Source organism: Dermacentor albipictus, chromosome 2 (assembly GCF_038994185.2).
Source record: "Dermacentor albipictus isolate Rhodes 1998 colony chromosome 2, USDA_Dalb.pri_finalv2, whole genome shotgun sequence".
In the NCBI taxonomy this organism is placed as follows: Eukaryota; Metazoa; Arthropoda; class Arachnida; order Ixodida; family Ixodidae; genus Dermacentor; species Dermacentor albipictus.
Genome location: NC_091822.1, coordinates 65228542 through 65252276, shown reverse-complemented (window position 1 = coordinate 65252276; position 23735 = coordinate 65228542). Strand labels below are relative to the sequence as shown.

General features: G+C 48.8%; 1 protein-coding gene across 4 annotated transcripts in view; it reads left to right on the top strand.

Moving 5' to 3' along the window:
- The window catches only part of LOC135903229 (PAX-interacting protein 1-like), a 163087-nt gene extending 159758 nt beyond the window's left edge, over nt 1-3329 (top strand). For all 4 annotated transcript variants that reach the window (XM_065433639.2, XM_065433640.2, XM_065433638.1 and 1 more), the window contains exon 5: nt 1086-3329. In XM_065433639.2, coding sequence (XP_065289711.1) covers nt 1086-2228 — 1143 coding nt within the window. In that variant the 3' untranslated portion in view covers nt 2229-3329. The remainder of the gene's footprint in view (nt 1-1085) is intronic.
- The last annotated feature ends 20406 nt before the right edge of the window (nt 3330-23735 follow it).

Sequence of the window (23735 nt, the reverse complement as noted above, 5' to 3'; positions counted from 1 at the left end):
CACGGTAGTCTTTCGTCGCGCGCACGCCGTTCACTTGCAGCCTTTGTGTTTACGGACTTCGCGTGAAAAGACGAACTTTCTCAGGTCGGCGCTGCGACTGCCTCGCTGCGGCAGGCGCTATTTTGTTTCTGGCCTTCGCATTTGACATACGTTGGCCACAGTTGCTGTGGTCGGCTCTAAACGACAGCAAGAAACTCAAGCTGACTGTGCCATATTATGCTTAGCTTTACATTTCACTGTTTATTACGACAGTTTAAGCTTGTAAGTGCATATTTAGTTTTTAATTCATACTCTAACATTGCTCACTTCAGAAGACGCTGTCATCGACATCATCGGGTCAAATGTCATTAAATTTGGACGTGTGGCAGCTCTGCCGAAAAAAAAATGCCATTCGGGAACTTAAGGCCTTAACTACTGAATGCCATTTTCTGTACCCGTGTGGTACGGGTATTAATCGATAAATTCTACTCGATGAAGGGGAAAGAGGAAGAAATAAATAAATGGAGAAAGCACGATGTTAACCGGGAGAGCGTCCGGCCTTTTGCGGGCCGGATAGCAGTGAGAGCTCGTCCCTTCAATGTCGACAAATACCCGCAGCAATGTCTTGTTAAACGAATTTTTTGAATGAACATGGTAAACAAATCTTCCATAAGCATTATTTAACCATACAAGGCGCAAAGCGCGACCTTGTTTTGAGCCATCGGTGTTACGAAAAAGCAGTGGTAACGTTAAAATAGCTTTCTCGTTCTTGAAGTTGTTAGCATGGGAGACGTGTAGGTGTAGTCCAGCAAACATAAATATACCTGATGATAAAGAACCTAAGCTCCCTCCGCCCCCTACTCGCCCCCCCCCCCCCCCCCCAAAAGAAAGAAGGATTTTTTGAAGCATAGCACACAGTCGATACAACATATATCGCTGAATTTCGTCCAGGCAAAACTCTCGCATGTCATATTTCTAAACTTGCTGTACTGCTTGATATGCGGTGCAAGACATATACCGCCATCCCTTGCGATGATCGTATACCGTAGCAGGGCCACTGTTACTGATACGCGTGTGTCTTTTATTTTTATTTTTTTTCACTGCAGGTCAGCGGCAAGGGCATCAAGATGGTTCAGAACATCGCCCGCGGCGTTCGGGGCAAGATGGAGCAGGTGAAGCACCTGATCCCCCAGCACGCGGTCACGTGCGTGCACCAGGACGGCGACCTGGTGTGCTGCATCCTGCTGCTCTACAATCCTGTCACCAGGTGCCCCGTGCACGTTCACGTCTATCGCTGCGACTCGTCCGAGACGGCCACCATGCTGCGCCAGCAGCTGCAGCAGCTCGTCGAGCGGCCCGACAACCAGACCAAGTTCCGCGAGATCGAACACCGGCTGGCAGCCAAGGGCCTGCTGCGCGAGCACTCCTTCCACCACCATCACCACCACTCGGGTCCGCCGCGGATGCCCTCCGACGGCAGGACCGAGGACGGCTCCGAAGACCGCAGCGACGTCTCCGAGGAAGACGAAGAAGGTCTGGCCACGTCTCCGCCCCGAAGGCCCGCCGCGGTTCTTCCTGCTCCGGTCCGCGGCGGCGCGGCTTCGGTCGGCTCGGCCACGTCTAGCGACCGGATGGCCAGCCTGTACGCGTCCCTGGCTGCCGAACTACGCGAGAAGCTGAGCAACCCGGACCGCGGCCCTCTCCTGCTGCCTCCCAAGGACTACGGGACCGTGTGCAAGAGGGCCTCGGCCAGGCCCGAGGGAGGCTCCAAGTCGAGCAGCGGCATCGGCTCCGACGAGCTCCTGCCCCGCGAGCTGGACTCGTCTTCCGACGAAGAGTGGCCCGCCCACCACCCGCATCAGAAGCGGGAGCAGCGCAGGAACCGCCGACCGGTGTCATTTCCGGCGGCCTCCGCCGCCGCCGCCACGGTCTTCGGTGGACCGCAGCAGAAGCAGCGCCAGCCGCACGCGCCACACCGCCAGATTCAGACGCCGCAGCCATACCGCAACGGGCAAGTGCCACAGCAGCAGAGACCGTTCTCGCAGCAGCAACAGCACCCGCCGAGCCACCGACAGTCGGCGACGTCCAGGCAGATGGTTGCGCCCGAGTCCAGGGCGTACCAGCCACACCACCACCAACAGCAGCAGCAACAACAGCCAGAGCCTTTGAGGCAGCACAACCAGAAGAGAAGCAGGGACTACAGGCACAGCTTCGTGGAGCCGTCGACGCGTAGGCCCTTGCCTCTCTAAGACAGCAAAGAAAAATAACGAGGCGACGATTCGCAACCGCCGTCGGTTCGTGGCGTAAAGCAAGGACAGTATATATACACAGACGCCAACCGCTCAAGAGGCGACGTTTACACGACGAGGCCAACTTGTCGTCGCCGCGCAGTCCTATGCGCCGCTCTCAGCTGTACAACTTTACATTTGTACTAGTCGTGCAGAGCGGCGCGCCTCTGGACGGTCACTCAGAGTAGAACCATGCGTGACGGGACATCAGAGGACATTCGGAGTCAGGTTGCGGGAAAGTACTTTCAGGGCGCCGAGGTTCATTTTCACAGTGGACAGAGGACTTGCGAAATGCTGAAGCGTCCTCCTTAAATGTGCACGAGCGAGCCAACTTTCACGTCGGCAGTCCTTGAGCACCAGTGTGGATTCGATCCAGGTGCTCCCGAAATACCTCTAGTGACTCCACGGAAGATATGCGTGGCGTTTATATAGTTCAGGAAATGAGCGCGGAAGGTGAAACAAAACCGCACCCCGAGACTTCAGGAAAGTCGGTAACGACTTGCAAAGCGTGCGACTTTGCAACGATCAACGAAGTGCGTGTCGCTGAGGTGGGTTTCTTCTTGAAAGCGGGAACCTCACCGCAGTGCTCGTGCGCGTGCCCTGGCCGAGGCTGCACCTGTCGCGCATGCGCAAGATCTCGCAAGTCTGTGTTTTTTGGGCGAGGGAATGAGTGCCACTCTAGGCTGCTGTGCGTGAAGTCGTGCGTCAAGTCCAGCAGTGCGTCAACTCCACCAGTGCCCTGATTTATTGAATACGCGCAACCGATTAACAGGTCTCCGATAAGGCGAGGGATAGCAAATCGTGTAACACCGGGGGAGTACGGCAGACCGGACCTTCCAACGCCGCCTCTGCCACCAGCTAACGACCACTGGAAGCAACTACGCAAGCTTGGACCGCGTTTCCAGGAGCTTCGCTCACGATGACGATGCTGTTTTATTTTTTAAATATTTTGACTAAAAGAAGCTGCACTTTGCTGCGGCGGCGCGTTCGTGGACTTGTTTTTCAACTTCTACAAATGACGTTAGTAATAAAATAAAACAAAGGCGACAGATTTCTCATGGACTCTGTGTGTGTTACATTGTCACGCTGTGCTAGATTTATTAAAATGCCACTGCAATAGATGCATGGAGGGGGCAAATATTTGTTCTTTGTTTTACCGCGGTAACAATGCGCGTTTGACGGCAGCGAATCAAATTCAAATCAAGAAAGAAAGAAAGAAAGAAAAAATGTACAAATAAGTTTCCACGACATCCACGTCAAAACTCTCGAATCAGGAAAGAAATTGAGGCACAACTCATCCTTTGGGGACATTTATCGTCGTTAATACGATTAGAATTCAAGTGGTCATGCACATACATGTGATTTGCTGGTGGGTTTCTGAGATGATTGGTCAGATTCGTTTAATGTTAAATAATTATGAACCTCGTTGTGTTGTAAGAATGGTGAGAGGTGCGATATTCATTATATATGTACAGGTGATAATGACACGTAATTAGCGGTGGAAGAGTGAGTGAGTGAGTGAAAAACTTTATCAGCTCTAGATTCGCTGGTCTTCTGCGGTCTTCAGATGGAATCGTCCATCTTCTAGCACAATTACGGTCGGTTGCCCTCAGTCCAGGGCTCCGCTGGATGCTGCTGCCAGTTGTGCTCGCCGAATCAGACCTTCTTGGTCGACCTGGCGATCGCTGGAGAGCACTCCCTCCCATTGCTCCGCACTCGGGTTTAGTATAACGGGTACCACGTCTATCTTCTGGCATGCCCACGTTAGGTGATACAGCGTGGGTGTTTCGTGGCACCAGGGGCACTTGTCATTGTATTGTGTGGGATAAATTTTGCTGAGTACGTTTAGGTTCGGGTACGAGCCCGTTTGTAGCTGCCTCCACGCGACAGAGTCCTCTCTGCTAAGGGAGTTGTGCGGTGGTGGATACCGCTTTCTGCAGCCCTTGTAGTAATTTAGTATCGCCGAATAGTCTTGGGGTACAGGTTCGGTCTCCTCGAGGTCGCCTACGTTGGATGCTCGGTAATAAGTGTACCCTCGAGCTATCCTGTCCGCCTCTTTATTCCCTGCCACTCCCGTGTGTCCTGGCGCCCATACTATCGTATGCCTAATTGGTTCTTTTGTTTGTCGTGGTATTATGTGGTCTCCGGAGTGGAGTATGCGGAGCGCTCCGTGCTCTATTATGCCGCGTAGGTAGTTGCGGCACGCCGTTTGTGAGCCTGTAAGAATTGTTAGAGACCGTTTAGACTGATATCACTCCGCTGCCGCTAGGGCGACGACCGCTTCTTCAGCCTCGACTATCGTACAGCCTTGTAGTGATGCGCTGGTGATCTCGCGTAGGTTCGAATCAATCACCGTTGCTACCGCGTTGCTGTTGCTCTGCCCCTCTGCTCTGGCGTATGTGGCTGCGTCCACGTATACCGTCGTTTCTTGGGGTGCTAGTGTCTTTTGTAGGTATTCAGTCCTCGCTTCTCTGCGTGCTTTGTGTAGGTTGGGATCCATGTTCCGGGGTATGGGTGCTACTTTTAGTGTGTTGCGATACTCGTCCGGAATTGTTTCGGTCCTCTGTATCTCTTGAAGTTGATCGGCGCAGCCTAGTTTCTTCAGGAGCTCCCTGCCAGACGGGGTCTGCTGTAGTCTGCGTTGTTGGGAGACTAGTTGCGCCTCTTGCAATTCGTCGAAGGTGTTGTGTAGTCCTAAGGCTAGGAGCTTTTCGGTTGAGGTGTTGTGGGGAAGGTGGAGTGCGGTTTTGTAGGTTTTGCGTGGAATCGCGTCCGCCTGTTGTACCTCACTCTTGATGGGATTGTAGTATGGAAGGCTGTATGCCACTCGGCTGACGACCAAGCTTCTGACCAGCTTGAGTGTGTCCTCCTCTCGTATGCCATGGCGTCTGTGTGAGATGCGCGTGATCATGCGGGCCACTTGTAGGGTGGATGCCTTGAGTAGAGCGAGGGTGTGGGTGCAGCGTTGGTTTGACTGTATCCACATCCCCAGGATTCTGATGAGCGTCTTTTCCGGTATCGGCTTCCTCTCGAGGTAGACGCTGAGCTTTAACTCGTCGCTAGAAGATTATTTTGAGAAGGTTCCTGTTCAGAAATGCCACTTGACAACGTATCGCCATTGTGTTCTTATCGTCTGATCCGGCCTAAAGGTAAATAGAGAGAGAGAACGGAAAGAGCCACCGCCGAAACGAGTCGTGCGTGAGTCGTGTGCAGAAACCGCGGGCTCCCCTCTCGCGCTTGACTCTGTGCACGCTGTGCCATCCAGTGGCACGTTCGTGTAGTCCGTCTGCTTTTGCGCGGCCTCCCATATTGCACCAGTGGCGCACCAGTGCGTGCTAACACTGAGAGTTCATCCGTCCTTGCCCATGCTGCCCATAAGATTGTCGTTCATTGTTTCAACATTAAGGTCCTCTTCCTGAGTTAAAGCCGAATACCTGTTCTGTAGCTTGGTCCTGAATTCCTCTAGTATCCCTCTTTCTGCTAGCTCATTGATCGGTTTCTTGTGTACCAGTTTCTTCTATTGCCTCCTCAAGTCGAGGCTAATTCGAGTGACCGAGCGAATACAGCACCGGACTGCTGTTATTGACGACCCAGGTTTCATAGTGACCAGTATCGAAGTTTCTTTTTCAGTCATTGTTTTCGTTGCAATGACCACCGAAATAAAGAGGCTAGAGCACACGATACAACCCGCGAAGAGGGGAAGTATATAGCCTACGAATGCTAATCGCATTAATGAATAATCTATCATATCCTTTTTTGTAGCAGACGCACTGCCTCATGACACCGGGGCGGAATTCACAAAGCGTTGTTTGCCATCGGCCGGCCGCCTTCGCTAGTGATATGCCCAGTCCAGACTCGTGATTGCTGGAATATGCGTATACGAATTCCAGCGCGATACGTTTCTGTGAATACGGGCCCTGGGGCGATGACTCGCCTGAGGCCGATGACTCACACGGTGCTCGCTACATTTACAATTGACAGTTGTCCTAATGGTTTAGTATAAATAGAAAACGTTCTTTTCTCAAGCCTGCAAAAGTTGCACTGCAGTGTCTCAGCGACGTTAATGAGCAGCGACAAATCTAGACGGATGCCACATATTGCAGGACCGGTGGGCGTTTGACAATACCTCAGCTCATCTAATGGGATAAAAGTTACCCGGAGGACAACAAAAGGATCTTCCTGGCTGCCGGCACGCCTATCCTCCGGCGCTATCCTGGACATCGTGAAATTCCACTATCTTGCCAAATTCGCCATCTTGTTAGACCTGATTGGTCAAGGGGCTGCTACGACCTCTCTGATTGGCTCAAAAAGACGCCATTGCGCAACTCGACAGCGCGGCGGAATTTGACGATGTAAAGAATGGTGGCCCCTTGTTGCTATTACCGGCAATTGCTCTACCAAGCTCAATTGCATCAGCCAAGCTTAAAGGGACCCTGAAACGATGTTGACGATTTTCTACAAATGTACTGAGTCGTTAGGGTAGGTCCTTCTGATCGCTAATTGACGCATCTAAGTGCTCCGCGTAAAGCGTGTAATTTATTATAACGTTTTAAAAATGCACATCACTGCCGATCGCAGTACACTGCGCGGCGGAATTTTAAGCCGCCCCTACGCATATTAGGCAAATCACCCATATGACGTCAGTGGGGCGAGCTATCCGATTGGCTGACCAAGGCGCGTGATCGATAATTTTTCCAACTTTATGGTAAACAAATGATGTTCGTAATAGTTGGAATGTCAGTTAATTTGTTTTTATAGAAAGAAAGTAACATAAAGGGAATGCACGAGAACAATTTTTCTGTACACTTAAGCACTTGCGGCACACAGCAAGTGTCGTCTGCTTGTGTTACAACGTGCTCCGTCTTTGACGAGAGCTCCGCCGTCAGTGTCGGTCTGTCTTTTCGCGAGCGCTATGATTTGACTTCGTTGCGTTGTGGACTGCAAACCTAGCGACTGGCAATATGTCAAGCTGCGACATCGTGTCCTTCTGCAAGCCAGCAGACGAGCGGACTGGCTGCAGCGCATTGGACAGCCGCTATCCGATGGACGCCAGGATTTGCGCGATTGCGGCCATCACTTTACACCGGAAGATTACTAACGCAACAGCGTTTCGCGAGTCCGGTATTAGGGTAAACGCAAGCGCAAGGGGACAGGGCCTGGCCGTGCCCCTTGCGTGTCGTTTCATGGGATGAACAGAAGCGCAAATGTGAAGGGTCTGCACGGTGCAGCCACCTGGTGGCATAGAGACACCAGACACAGTAGCAGTATCAAAATGTATTCTTCTTTGGTGCTGGCGTAAATTTTTCGCAGGAGTGAAATCGTTAACACGTTGTTTTTGTAAATGTTTAAAATGTTGCACACTTGGTTAGAGCAATATTAGCTCTTTCTTTGGCTGGTTAAGCTCTGCGCCAACGGCTGGCTGGACCGCGGAGACCGATCAGGCAGCTCAGGTACGTCTACGCTCAAGTTCCTTCATCAGCTTGAGTTTATGCCTCCACCGTTCCGTCGAAACGTTCAGCTAGTGTGTGGTTACCGGAATACCAGACACGTTCGGCGCTGCGACAGAATGCTCGCAACGCACGCTGCTTCGATAGCTCTCGCTTGGGGTCGACGGCCAAGCGGCTAGCGGGGAGGTTTCGCGCGGGCATGGGCGGTCTCCAAAACAACCTGAAGGGGACGATGTGACTTCGCATCGTGACGTAGCACCAGTGAAGGCGGAACTTAGCCGCGATCGCTCGGCGAACGAGCTGAGGAGGAAAAGCACGGCTAGGGAGGAGGGTAACTTGTAATCGCTTGTAGCTCCATTAATACGTAACGCTTAACTTAAATTGTGGTGCGAATGTTCTACTTAAGCTGTACCCTACGCGTCTACAAAATTTGTCCGAACCGTTTAACCTTTAAGAATCGCGAAAGGTATGAGGCAGGCAAACCACTCAAAGCCATCTCGGGGTGGCCTATCGAGGCGCCGCGAACAGCGATGGCCACGTCGAGGCCATCGCACGAGGCCACGTCGGCCCACCTTTTGGAACTGAGCACGCTTTGTCTCCTGCACAGTTCCTTGCTCACACAGGGCTGGTAAGGTGGTCATCATAAGTAAATAGGGAAAACGAGTGGCGATAGCTTGTTTTAGAGGACGTCGAGTGTATCTAGGAACCTTCGTTGTCGGTGTACCGAGGAAGTCTGTGAAACTAAGTGAAATTTCTTTCACATCACAGCGATGTTAGTGGCGTAGACAAAGAAGAAAAAAAACATCTACAAGGGTTCGACCAAGGGTCTGCACCCCTCGCGAAAATTTTGCATTTCGCTGTAGAACGAAAAACGTTGAATATTGCAGAAGCATGGCATCAAGAAAACGCTTGGGAAAATAAGCTAAGAGCAACATCAACACACCAAAGGAACAACGCAATTACTAGAATAATTGAAAAACAGGGCTCTTATCAGCAAATCATTTATACAAATTTTAGATCATAACTAAAATGTGCACTAGAAATGCACAAACTCTATATCACACGCGGTAATAGATTTACATGCAGCTGGGTTAGATATTCACTTACTTATTTAGGAAATATTGAACAAACTTGACGAAATATTGGATCCGCCGCCTCGTTGGTTGCAACGCCTTCATGCATGCGTGGGAAGCAACTTGAAAATTTCTAGTAAACGTCAGGCTCCGCAGTGCGTTGAGAAGGCGGCAAGAACACTGTGTGCGCTTCTCCAGAGCAAACTCTTGCTGCAACTGCGGAGCGGGCTCTATTTAACGCCCGACATGGACTACAAGGTGCTGCGCCCATAGAGTTTCTCACTATAAGACCTAGAGGGTAATCTGGCGCCACCGTCTATGGGAGTTTCTTAAGGTGGCACCGTGCCGTCATGGGAATGACGGGATATGTGTCTGCGAGGCTCGTGCTGGCTGGTGTTGTAAGAGGCTTCGTCTAAAACGTGGATATGGCTACGCAAATAATGCGTTCTCAAAGTAAAATCTTCATGAAATGTTTCCATTCACGCATATTACATCTTTACTCACCCACGATGCATGACCAAGCGAAGAAAAGCAAGAACAGACGACCAACTGTTTCAAAGCGAGCGCGAACCTTGTCGTCTGTCCTCCAACTTTAGCGGCCCGGTGATACGTTTTACGTAACATGTAGTCGTGCACACAATAACAAGTGCTCATAGTTAAACAAAATATGTTTTCGCGTAATAATAAAGCTAAAACAGCTTTTCACGTTCTGTTCTAGTAGAAAATGAATCATTGTGACAGACGGAACGCTACTTGCCAAGCGCGTCTTCAAGGTGTCCTGTCTCTACGAGAACGATGCCAATCCGAATCCACAATATACCGGCATTCCCATGCATACCACAGCGCAGCAGCGCCAGATTTCCCTCTAGGTAATGTAGTGAGAAACTCTATGGCTGCGCCCAACGAGACCACGCTGTCATACAGGGTTGCCTCACTTGTCACGCTCTCGCGTACTATCGACTAGACTTCGCAGTCAAGTAGCGCTGCGCAGGACACCTTCAGGGATTACCCCGTCAAGGTAACGTGGTCGCATCACCAGAAAGAACGTCGATTATTATGCGAAGCATATTACGAGGGCTCAACCCAGCTCCTCAGGCGCGGCGGTGACCATGAAATCACGTGACACCGTGACGTCACGACAGAGGAGAAGTGGCTTTGGCTCAACTCTTGCAAGACGGGCTGGGTGGGAATCGAACCAGGGTCTCCGGAGTGTGGGACGGAGACGCTACCACTGAGCCACGAGTACAACGCTTCAAAGCGGTACAAAAGCGCCTCTAGTGAATGCGGTGTTGCCTTAGAAACGCGCTGTTTCTAAGGCGTGCGTCTCTTGCTCAGGCGCACATTTCGTTGCCGCGCCGAACGCTGCTTTGCTCGACGCTCACCGCGTCCAATGCGGGGCGCGTAGTCGCTGCCCTGTAGCCCATTGTCTTACACCCCTTGGCGGGTCGACGGGAACGCTGTCGCGTTCCACTCTTGAAGGCGAAGAAGTAATGCATGAGTTGTTTCTTCGTCTAGCCGAACCAAATATAGCCAAGCAACAGCAGTTCACCAGGCTAAACAGTGGTTCAACAACTAAAATAAAGGCTAGTATGCTTCGCATCCTGGGCTTAACCTTACCTAAGCCACAGCCATTTTTTTATTGTTTTCAACTGTTATGCAAATCCCTGCAGCCTTGCACGCGCGACGCAGTAACGCTCTCAAGCTCAATTGCGGAGATGTGGATCTATCCTCCGCCGTGAAGTTACAGTCGTCTTTCCCTCCTCCCCCCCCCCTCCTTTTTTTTCCGTATGAAATGGTTTGAAGGGAAGCATATTTAGAACTGCGGTGCCTCCTTCAGGCGCGAAATGTTTAACGCGCTAACTTGTAAAAGGCGGCGCATCCAAGCGTGCTTGACAGCAGGAAAGAACTGAAACGAGCATCGCGGGAGGCAGACAAGCAAAGCAAGTAAACGTAGCGAAACTGGAGGGACAATGTAGTTAGACCTGACAGGCACTGAATAACATGGCACGTCCTAAAGTTCGCATCACTGAACTAATAGTACTTGGCATAACTTTTGTCCACTGCGCTTTCGTCGGTCGTCTAAGCGCTTCCTCGGGGCTAATCGACAATTTCGCCAGTGACGAGTGAGCGACCATGGAGGTTTGGAATCTCGCTAACAACGAAATCACATTTATTAGAACGATTGACCGAAAGGTAAGCAGGTGCCTGTGGAAGAGAGAGACCCCACCGTCCAAGGTGCCGCACCAATGCGTGTAAGACGAGGAAAAAAAAAATTAAATATTGTATCTGCACGTAGCTGTTACAGAGACGTCACGCGCCGACATTCAAGTAAAGACCTGACAGAAACATGCACCCGACAGAAAAAGCATAGGGATCATAGCTTCCGCGAGGAAACACAATCTTATTCGCGCCTTAGCCTTATAACCCGAAAGCGAAAAGTGCAGTGCAGTGTTCTGCGGTCCAGTTTGGAGTGCAGTGCTGAACTCTAGGCTAGGTTAAGTATTAGGCTTCGAAGTACTTTTTTTTTCGTTGTAATTAACCTTGGTTGCAGTCCCTAGTGTGGAAACAAAATAATTCGTACATATACATGCTAACATTGAAGTTCAGTTGGAAGAACAACAACAAATAAAAAAATCGCTTCTGTAATATGCGGAACGCTCGCATACAATGAGCAAGCAGAATGTGTTTGCAAGTGATCCTTCTGGGAGATGTTTGTAACCTCGAACATCTGCCATCAGCTATACAGTTGGTGTGTGTGTGTGTGTGTGCGTGCGTGTGTGTGTGTGTGTGTGTGTGTGCGCGCGCGCTTTCGCTGAAACAAAAATATACGATATCGCCCGGAGCACATAGCGTCATCGACCCTGTTGCATGGTGGATGACTCGAAGACCTGAACGTTAAGAGGAAGCTTTAGCTCGAGTGCTCCGAGGGCTGTTTTTTTTTCAACCTCCGATCGCTCCGTGCAGACGATACGCGGGCAGCAGAAGGCGGACATGCGCTGTAGGCGACTGCGCAGCTCTCGCACTACACACTCCGCCATTGTTGACATTCAGGCGTCAGTCGGCATTGTGCTACAGCCACGTAAACATGGCTGCCATTATTGTTGCTCCCGCCAAGTGTGAATTGCGAAGTGTTGTTCGTTTTCTACAGGCTGAAGGCCATGGTGCTGCAGAAATCCATCGGAGAATGAGTCGAGTGTATGGGGAAAACTTCATGAGTGATGGTGTTGTGCGTGAATGGTGTCGAAATTTTAAAGATGGACGTAACGATGTGCATGATGAAGGGGGCCAAGGACGCAAATCTGTCGTTTCAGATGACCTGGTTCAACGAGTTGGCAGAATGGTTAAAGAAAACCGCAGATTAACCATTACTGCTTTATCTACGGAATTTCCAGAAGTTTCAAGATCTGTTTTGTACTCTATTGTTACTGAACGGTTACGCTACAAAAAACTTTGTGCACGTTGGGTCCCAAGAATGTTGACGGACGGACACAAAACTCGACGAATGGCGTCAGCTTTGGAGTTTCTTGAGCGTTATCAGGATGAAGGAGACAACCTTTTGAAATCAATCGTGACTGGGGATGAAACCTGGATTCAATACGACACACCGGAAACAAAACGACAATCACAACAATGGATGCATTCAAATTCACCAAACAAACCAAAGAAATTCAAAAAAACCTTCAACAACAGAAAGACCATGGCTACTGTGTTTTGGGATCAACAAGGTGTGTTGCTTGTGGAGTTTATGGAGCCCGGAACCACAATCACTGCAGCTGTTTATTGTGAAACATTACGTCGTTTGCGTAGAGCCATTCAGAACAAACGAAGAGGAAAGCTGACCGCTGGAGTTGTTCTGATCCATGACAATGCCCGTCCACACACTGCTGGAGCAACTCAACGGCTTCTCGAACATTTTGGATGGGACATTTTCGATCATCCGCCATACAGTCCAGACTTAGCACCCTGTGACTTTCATCTTTTTCCTGGACTGAAGACGTGGCTTGGTGGGAAGCGCTTTCAAACCAATGGTGACCTTCAAACCAACGTCAAGGACTACTTGAATTCATCGGCGGCAACTTTTTTTGAAGAGGGTATTGCAAAGCTTGTCCACAGATATGACTAATGCCTCAATCTCTTCGGTGATTATGTCGAAAAGTAAGCGTAACTGTACTAATCTTTTGGTAATAAAATTATTGTTTTAGATGAACTTGTCTTTTATTTATAGCCTATCGGAGGTTGAAAAAAAACGGCCCTTAAATATATGTAAAAGGAGAATTCGTTTTTCTCGGCAACCACTGCACCAAATTTGACGAGGTTTGTTGCATTTACAAGACAAACTTAAAATCTAGTGACTGTTGGTTTCGAATTTCAGAGTTAGGTCGTCAATTTTTTATTAAAAATTGACGAAAATCGAAGATTTTCAAAAAACGAAACTATCAAGTTTACAGCTCTGTAACACAACCACTAAAAATGATAATACAATTCTGTAAATGGCATCTAATAGTACATCCAAAGCGGACAAAATTGATATGTTACACATGTATATAAAAAAAAGTAATCATAGGGGAATACAACTTTTGCAAAACCGTTGTAACCAACGTAACTAATTCACGTAATATGTAAAATGACATATTGAATTTGTTCGCTTTGAATGATCTAATGGATGCCCTTTACAGAACCGCGATATCTGTTCTTCATGCAGTACTATGAATTTGTAAACTTCGTGCTTCTATTTTTTTCAAACGGTCAAATATATGAAAATCGTTTTAAGAAAATTCAAGCCTTAAATCGAAATTCCACTTCCAACAGTCACTAGAATTTAAGTTTCTCTTTCAAATGCAACAAATTTCATCAAAATCGGTCCAGGGGTTATCTCATAAAAACGTTTTTGCGTTTTACATGTATTTGAATAGGCCGCGTCGGAGTTGGGCCCGAGCTAAAGCTTCCTCTTAAATACAAGATGTCCAGGCGCCTAATTAAAAGGGTTCACTTGTAACCTTTTTAATTGTTCACCTTGAATTGTTCACAACTGAAATATTGAAGCTGAGTAGCAGTGAAGTCATGTCTGCTTCGCGAGCGGAAGTCAAAAACGTCCCTCCTGCACGCAACGCACAGACGCGGGGTCAAATTCACAAAGCTCCTCGTTCGTGTGCGCTCTCTTCCCATTTGCCCGCCGCCTTCGATAATAATGTACGTCCATCGTCGAGATAGGCTGAACTTTTCCCCAAGAACAAGTCGAACGTAAGAGGTTTTGGCCGTATACGGGCCGCTGCCCTCGTCGAAGGGTGCGAGCGTGCATATACTTCCTGCAACAGAGGACGCGAATCACCGAGGCCGGTCTTCGGCGCAGGTTCTCAGATAACTCGGTAAGGTACGCGACGGCACCGGCGCACACGCAAGCATACTTCCGTGCACTGCACGCGGAGCCAGAGCTGGCTTCACCCCCCAGCGTTTCTAAACGAAAGCGTCGCGTGACGTTCTGTCGTTCCCACGCGGCATGCCCGGTGATACAGCACTGTCGATCAGAATCGAACGCCGCGAGCGCAGCCGAGTGGTTATATTAGCGTCGGATGAGTCGTTGCGTGATTCGAATGGAACGGTCGCATATCGAGGAGTTTTAATCGCTTTCTCGCGGGTCGGTGCCCGCACCCAGACCACTTCCCTCGCTCCCTCTCCTCCTTCAATGCAAAAGCACACGCACACTCCTCTTTCTCCATCTGCGGCAGGCTTCACGACCTCGAGAACCTTTCAGCCAAGCTGGCGTGGTCTGCTGGCGTGGTCGGACCTCGCCGCGCCCGACGGAACATCGAAACTATCGGCGGCTGTAAACGCGGCTTATCGCGGGGCGACGATGCCAGAGCCGCTGGAGCGAGACCGAGCGCTTGCGATCGCGCGCTTCGAAGTCGAAGCGATTCGCATCTCGCGTTCCGCGATGCCCGCGGTCACACTTGGACGGTGCACAGTCTCACGCGGACGCCGGCAACTTCCGTCTCTCGAGGCCCAAGTTTAGAACTGCAGGTCGCGCGCATACTTCGGCGCAACTGCCGCGCAACGGTTGCGCCGTCATGCGAAGCGTTTCGCTGCGGGGGCCACGACCTCGTGAATTTGCGGGTGATGTGTTGCGCGGTTATCGATTAGCGCGCGAGCCTCCCGCGTCTTTCTCCACGTGTGATAGTGACTTTATTATCGTTTGGAGAGGTTTACGACTTAATCGGTCGACTAATATTGCTACCTCCTTTTTTTTTCTTGAATGTCGGCGTGCAAGTAGGGAGCAGATGAAGAAGTGCTATGCTATTGAGACGCGGGACCAATTAGAACTAGACCGGAAGGCAGTCCGCGGTACTCTTGTGGTATTGGGCAACCTGTTATTCAAAGTGTTATGGCTGGTCCCATCCATTCTACGTGGAAAAAAAAAAAACACCGTGAGCAAAAGACACCGAAAAAGAAACAGCCAGGACGTGCGCGTATTGTTGCTTCGCGCTGTTTTTTACGGTGTAAAAAATATACCAACTCGCCGAACTTTTGTACCACCTTGTACAACATATACGAACTGCACCGATTTTGCACGTGTATTGGCCGAACTGTATACAGCCTTGCTTTCATACTTGCAAGTTGCTTTGACAATTCTTATATTTCTTCATCCTTGCTTTATGCAAAATATGCATTAGGGTCCCTGCTGTGTGCAGCTGCGTGTTGTACCACATACACTCGCACACGGTGCTCCGAAGAGATCGCAGAGTACACTTGAAGCTACAAACGCGAACGATCTGTTCCTGCCATCTCATCCGGTGCACCATTCAGGTGCGACGCCTGCAATGCAGGCAGGTAGAGGCGCATCGTTTTCACGCCAGCGTTTCGGGGAAACTGCCAGGGCGTCGGTTGAAGTACACCCTCTGACGCGCTTGGATAATACGATAGACTTTGCTGTCGCTTTCGATGCTTGGCCGTTCGTGCTAAACTGCTGTTTTCAATCAATCAATCAATCAATCAATCAATCAATCAATCAATCAATCAATCAATCAATCAATCAATCAATCAATCAATCAATCAATCAATCAATCAATCAATCAATCAATCAATCAATCTTTATTTTCGCCTTATGCGTACAGCGTACAGCGAAAATAGGTGCTATAAGAGAACAGGCTCTTGCATCGAAGCTTGACCGAGATCCTGCAGTGAGATAGGTAGCACTTCCCATACGTCGCACGCAGCACGCAAGGTGAGATATCATTGCTATTAGCTGCTGTCTTGACGTAGTAGTTCTGCGGAAACCCAGAAGGTGGAGAGAATTAATAAATGGAAAATGAGACATCCACCCATGGACGAAGGGGTAGATGTTTTATATTCCCTTTATTAGCTGCTGTCTTGTGACTAGGAGAAAAAGAAACATTAGGGGGGGAAGAGGGGATAGGAGCTACAGGCTTGATTCTTTTTTTTTTCTCAACTATACTTTGTGCTAGCTTGGCAGTAAGGTGAACACGGCGAAGACGTGTACGATGAGGGCGCGCCAACCAGTAATGACAAGGCACGCGGAGTTCACACAAGTAAGCAAAATGGCGAACGTGCTTTTGCCACTTCTCCAAAATTAAGTGGTTACAATGGCGCAACGTAAACCCATCGCCACAGCGTGCACGAGACGTAACATTTCGTTTTGCAAGAGAGGTACCCTACGAGTCCTCGTGTCGGTCCGTCACGTGCCAGATTGTTACGTAACGATTTACAGGCATTCATTTACTCTGTAGTCAACTGCGTAAGTTGGCAGTTTTGTGATTGATCGATTACTTCATTTACTCGGTAACGCCCACTATAACGCAATAACATTTATTCAGTAGAAAATCCCGTTTACCTCATTGACGAACGCGTCCCTGGCCACGCAGCAGTCTCGCAGCTGCACGCGTTCGGACAGGTGAAGCCAGGTCCTCAGCATTTCTTTCCTAAACTTAACGCACCCGCCAGATGCCTGCCAGCCAAGTGAGCCATACAGGTGCTGTGGCTCGACATCGGCGATGGTCACATCCGACGTCGATGCCAAGAAATAACCTGCGCACGAGTTTTCCCTTTCTCTATTGGTCAGCTTTATACAGGGAGTGCCTTCTCCGCAAGAGTGAAGAGTTGCGCTGTTGTTGGAGCCAGTATCGACGAGTTGAGCCGTGCAGTATCGGGGCATCGCGCAACCACAATCTGTGCCGCAAGGTGTTTCGCATGTTACGAGGCTGACTTTCCCCGGAGCGCGCTCATCAATCGAGCCCATTTGCGGGGTCGCTCTTGATTACTTTTCAAGAAGACGAGAGTGAAAGTACGAAGAAAAAATGGGGGGGTTCTATGTGCCAAAACCATTTTCTGATTATGAGGCACGCCGTAGTGGAGGACTCCGGAAATTTCGACCACCTGGGATTCTTTAAAGTGCACCTAAATCTAAGTACACGGGTGTTTTCGCATTTCGCCCCCATCGAAATGCGACCGCCGTGGCCGGGATTCGATCCCGCGACCTCGGGCTCAGCAGCCTAACACCATAGCCACTGAGCAACCACGGCGGAAGTCCAAAGAAAATGTTGAAAAGCGACATTTTAATTTTTTTTCTTCCTGGAACATGCTCGAGTCGCGTCAACGCAGTATATGGGAACCTATAGTTCAGTAGCCCGAGGGCAGAAGTCCTGGGACCATCAGGCCTCCGCCTGCAGTGGACATCTCGACAAATTCCTTGCGCTTCAACTGCTCGAGTGGCGCATATCGAATGGCTAAAATAAAATAATTAAAGGAAATAAAATAATTCGTGAAAGGTAATTTCACTATTCTAATAACAAAATCGGTGTGCTTTACATGTGTATGTGAGACGATATTGTATGTTCATGTTTAATGTATAGAAGTTGATAACGCAGTAAATCTTATTATTGTCTGCTTATTGGTTCGCATACAATGATTGTATATTCTTGCATACAACGGTCACATACACACACACACGCATATATATATATATATATATATATATATATATATATATATATATATATATATATATATATATATATATATATATATATATATATATATATATATATATATATGTGTACACATGCCGAGATGGCCACCAATCCAACAGCGCACTAGCACCCAGCAGCCAGACGGCCACGCGAAATCAGGGAAAAGCAGACAGGCAAAGAACGTTTCCCTTTAATGACAATAATATGAACAGCAGCCAAGAAAATTACGATAACACTTACCTCGCGAATGTAAACTCAAGTTCCACCCAGTTGACGTCGATCCGATGATGCGCTGCCAAAAAAAGCAAGCGGAATACTTCACACCCTCCATAGTTTCGCCAACCCGCTGCGTACCTCGTGAAACCCAGAAGGCGCAGAGCGCTCGCAAGTGTACGCGCGCGAACGCTGTACACACACAACGCAAGAACAACGATGCGCCGCTTTACCACTTGCCGACTTATCTGCGTTACTCTGCAGCCAGTGTGGAAATGAATGGTTCACAAAGCACAACGATGCGACACCCAACGGATATATGCATGTAGGCAGGCACGTACCCAGGGGGCGGCCCGGGGGGGCCCGGCCCCCCCCCCCCCCCGAAATCAAGTGGCATACCACCCCCCCCCCTCCCCGCCCACGCCACCACTCCTCACACATTCCTAAAGCGCCGCCAGATCAATGTTGAGACTTGGCAGCTGTTCATCGGTCAGCATTATGCTGCCTTTTTCACTCCTTTTAGATGGCGGTAGTTATCGGCATCTCTTGTAATGTGAAGGAAAGTTTTCTCATAGATTCCGCACCCGCGCGATTAAGTCGAGATGCGTTCAATTGTCACCATCTATTCAACCGTCACGCGCATAGCTGTTGCTTTTGTTAGTTCAACCTTCTTTGTTTAGGCTGGTCCTGGGACCAGGAGAGGGATGCGGCTGTTACTCAGCTGGTCTGTACTCTCATGGAACGAGTTGCGGCCGGAGAAAACGCCAATTGCGTTTAACTTATTCCTTTGCTTCATTATTTCCTTGAGTTACGGCTCGCTGCGACGCTGGCAGATGCCCGCAACCATATACACTTGATATGGGTTAGATAAGGTGGGAAATAAAATAATGTGAAAGAGCGTCCATCATGAAACCCTGCAATAACCTTAAACCCATAAGTAATATGACTGTCGCCCGTTACCTCGTCTGTTTTCCCTAATTGTATGGCACTTTTCATGCAAAATTGGCAACTGGAAACAAAATCGCAAGGAGTTGAGAAATTAAGCGATCTACTAAGGGAGAGAGCCAAGGCAACAACCAACCTGCAAGCAAAAGCGAATAATAAATAAGTTAACCGTTGTTTATGAGAATATTTGTGGATCAACATCTTTTTATTTAAAAAGGAAGTAGAGAAAACGCCGCCGGAAGTGGAGAACAATTACTTGTTTGGAACCGCCTCACGTAGCCACTTCTCTGCTGTGCTTATATGGGTGTTTTTCTAACCTTTCGCGGTGAGCGCAGTACGTCTAGAATCGCAGAGTCCTGCGCTCTACGCGGTTGTATGGGACTGGCGGCCGCACAGCGTTACGCAATTCGCGGAGCTGTCAAAACTGATCAACAAGGCGAAACAAATAACTGATATTCGAAACTATAACATCAGAAAGACTGAAGAAGTCGTAAAAAATGAACGCAGCCTGAAATCAGTAAAAAAGAAACCTGGCATAGGAGAAACCATGATGTATGCACTAAAAGATAAGAAGGATAATATCATCAGCAATCTCGAAGATATAGTAAATGCAGCGGGAAAATTCTAAGCTGACCTGTATACAGCACCCAGAGGAGTCACGATAGCTCACTTAGAAACAGTAATGAACACGATACAGAAACTCTCCTATAACTAGCGATGAGGTCAGAAGGGCACTGCAAGACATGAAACGATGAAGAGCGGGAGGAGAAAGTGGAATAACAGTCGATTTAATCAAAGATGGAGGAGACATAATGCTTGGAAAACTGGCGGCTGTTTATACGAAGTGTCTATCGACTGCAAGGGTCCCAGAAAACTGGAAGAATGCAGATATTATACTAAACCACAAAAAAAAGGAGACGTGAAAGAATTGAACAATTATGGGACCATTAGCTTGCTCCCAGTATTATATACAATATTAACCAAAATAATCTCCAATAGAATAAGGGCAACACTGGATTTTGTCAACCAAGGGAACAGGCTGGCTTCAGGAAGAGATAGTTTACACTGGATCACATCCATGTCATCAATCAGGTTATCGCGAAATCTGCAGAATACAATAAGCCTCGCTATGTGGCTTATATAGATTACGAAAAGGCATTTGATTCAGTAGAGATACCAGCAATCGTAGAGGCACTACGTAATCAAGGAGTATACAGAACGCTTACGTAAAAAGCTTGGAAAATATTGCTACATGCGTGTGGTATTTGTTTGCTTGAACGAGGCGCGTAGGCGCCATAACTCCAGAAAAGAGGAGGAAGAACGAACTGGGCTCGCGTTGCGAATCTAACCGGTCAGCGCTGCAACCGTTGTTGTAAATATAATCTGTAAATAGTTTCTCGTCTTACTGACTCGTCCTTCGCGTAAGAATATCTACAGAGGTTCTACAGCCACCTTAATTCTACAAAAGAAAAGCAGGGAGATACCTATAGAGAAAGGGGTATGACAGGGAGACACAATTTCTCCAAAGTTATTCATTGCGTGCTTAGAAGAATTCAAGCTATTAAACTGGGAAGGCTTAGGAGTAAAGATCGACGGCAAATATCTCAGCAACCTTCGGTTTGCCGATGATATTGTTCTATTCAACAACAATGCAGACGAGTTACAACAAATGATTGGAGACCTTAACAGAGAGAGTGTAAGAGTGGGGTTGAATATTAATATGCAGAAGATGAAGATAATGATAAATAGCCGGGCAAAGGAACAAGAGATCAGGATCGCCAGTCGGCCACTAGAGACTGTGAAGGAGTATGTTTACCTATAGGTCAATTAATCACAGGGAACCCTGATCATAGGAAGGAAATTCACAGAAGAATAAAAATAGGTTGGATCGCATATGGCAAACATTGCCAGCTCCTGACTGGAAGCTTTCCATTATTATTGAAAGGAAGGTGTGCAATGAGTGCATCTTGCCAGTGCTGACATATGGGGCAGAGACTTGAGAGCAAGTTAAGGACCGCGCAAAGAGCGATCGAACGAAGATTGCTAGGCATAACGTTAAGAGAGAAAGAGAGTGGTTTGGATCAGAGAGCGAATGGGTATAGACGATCTTCTAATTGACATAAAGAGGAAAAAACTGTAGCTGGGCAGTGGGCAGGTCATGTAATGCGCCGGTTAGATAACCGTTGGACCATTAGGGTTACAGAATGGGTACTAAGAGAAGGGAAACGCAATCGAGGACGACAAAACACTAGGTGGAGCGATGAAATTAGGAAATTCGCGGGCGCTAGTTGGAATCGGTTGGCGCAGGACAGGGGTAATTGGAGATCGCAGGGAGAGGCCTTCGTCCTGCAGTGGACATAAAACAGGCTGATGATGATGATGATGACGATGACGACGACGACAATGATGATGATGATGATGATGATGATGATGGAGGTGGTGCACCCCCCCCCTTCCCCCGAAAAGAAATCCTGGGTACGTGCATGCATGTAGGTACCCACATATTCCCGCTGGTACCTCGCCTGCACAGTCTGGCCTGCACAGGCCAGACTGCAGGCGAGGTGCAGTCAGGCCTGCACAGTCTGTTGTAGTCTTGTGCTACAAGTGGCGCTGTTCTGTGAAAGTCTCAGGTGATCGTCACAGGCTGTGATCCTATGTCTGGACTCACCGTCTCTTTGCACCTCCTCGTCTTCCTAATTCCCACTCCCCCGTTGCCCAGTGTAGGGCTTCGAAGCGGGTTTTTCCCCTTCTGGTTCAACTATCTTCCCCTCCCCTTTACTCTCTCTCTCTTTCTCACACAGACACACATAAAATGAAAAGCGTGGAGAGAGAGAGAGAGAAACGTTTATTAGACGAAACAGGGTCCCGAGCGAGGCCGGGTATCACCCTAAGGTGGGAGGGCTCCTTAGTCCAGGGTGAAAAATAAAAATAAAAAATTTGAGCTAACTTTTGTTGCGCGGCCAAGATGTTTAACCATAAACAATTTCATGCGAATTAGTGAATATCGGCTCAAAATTGTCACACTTTCTTTGTTGGCCCAAATTTTTCCCAAATAATAGATAAGGGCTCTGTAGTGGCTGCACGCCTACAGATAACCGATACGGGCGCTACTGGGACACGCCCCTTTGATAAGGGCTTATATACCGCGGCGCCGAGCGTAGCCGGCGCACTTCTTCCCAGCTTATCGCAGACGGTGGCCCAGCTGTGCTGGCGCTCGCCAGTCACCTAGTCCATGGAATAAATTCTTTTTGTGTACTTTCCCTGCAACTGCCTGGTTCCTGCCTGCCTGGAAGAACACTACAGACTCGTTGATTGGGTGGATTGAGCATAATAGGAAACATGTCGTGCTTATGCCTTTTCGAAAACTGAGTTTCACGACACATATCTAAGTGTTCCGCAAACGATTTGTCTCGGAAAAAAAGGAATGTCACTCTTATTCCAGCAATAAATAAATCACTGACCAGTTTTTTTTTCTGTGCGAAACGCTCTTGCGCTCAAGGCGTTAACGACTTCGGAGTAGCCACCATGCATTGCAACAGTTGACCTTCATATCCACTTCTTTCTTCTTCGGCGTTCACTCTGACGCAATAAATTCGAATTTAAACGACGTTTGAACTGACCTACGTCGAACTGCTTCACAAAGGCTGCACGATTGTTGAAGATAGCGAATTCCTGAAGCAAATCGCTAGAGCAGCCAGTCGGCATTCTCGCACACGGCTTCGTGGTGTACAGGACATCGGCGATGGACGCTCGTTAACTGGCGCGTCATTTTTTCACAATGTCCCTCGGGCATCTTGCGCAGGTTTCCTGAAAACAAGAACGAGTTTATCGCGTGCTTGCGTTCGGCACATCTCGTATGTACACTCCTAACATTGCCGCTTTTTTGGCCAGCGGAGGTGAGATCTCTGTATCAAGCTGGAAAAATCGTACGCCTAGCTCCGATGTACTGACAATGTGCATGTGTTTGAGCTTCGCTCGTCTCTCTCTCTCTCTCTCTCTCTGCGTATTTCCTTGCACTTCGAGCTTCAGTGTGACTCTGCTTCCTCCACTGTTTCTGCGATAATTTTCTTTGTCGGTCGATTCAGTTAGCCTTCTTACACCTAATTTTATGTTCTTTTTTAAATATAATTCTCATCACTCGTAGCGCGATAGCCTGTAATAGAAGAGCACTGTAGAAGCCGGAAGCGAGTGCTTGCAACCTCTCCGCCTGATGCACCCGTGTTAACCCTACCTACGGAACAACAGCGGGGAAACGATAACAGGGTGGGAGTGCCTGGATATCGAACCTAACAGACAATCCCTTAACCTCGTTCGGCTCAGCACAGACGAACAGATACGCGGTTTCTACGCGGCCCCTTACACGTGACGCAGCCGGGGCGCACGTAACAGGCCCCACCGGCAACGAAACCACTCGGACGCCGAGTGGTCTCGTTCGCAGTGCACCAACAGGCACTGGCCGTGCACTCAGCGAGGCACTATACCGCAGAAGGGCGGTGGCGGCGCTCTCGTAAAACGGGCTAAAAGCTATCGAGCCGAGCGGTGGCGGAGGCGAAGCAGGAAGTGATCGCCCCCATCTATCCGTCCGCACGCAAAGCGCTGCTTGTAACGCATTAACTCGCGCGTAACTCGATCGGCCTGTCCGCGGATTTCGATCCGCAATCGGAATTTTACGATTCCCGCCGTAACTTCGGTTTACGGGCATCCAGTCATCTTCGCATGACGATTAGAAAGAAACGGAAGAAGAAGGCGATGAAAAGGAGTAGAAGAAAGAAAGAAGGAAAGAAAGAAATAAAAAAAGAAAGGAAGGAA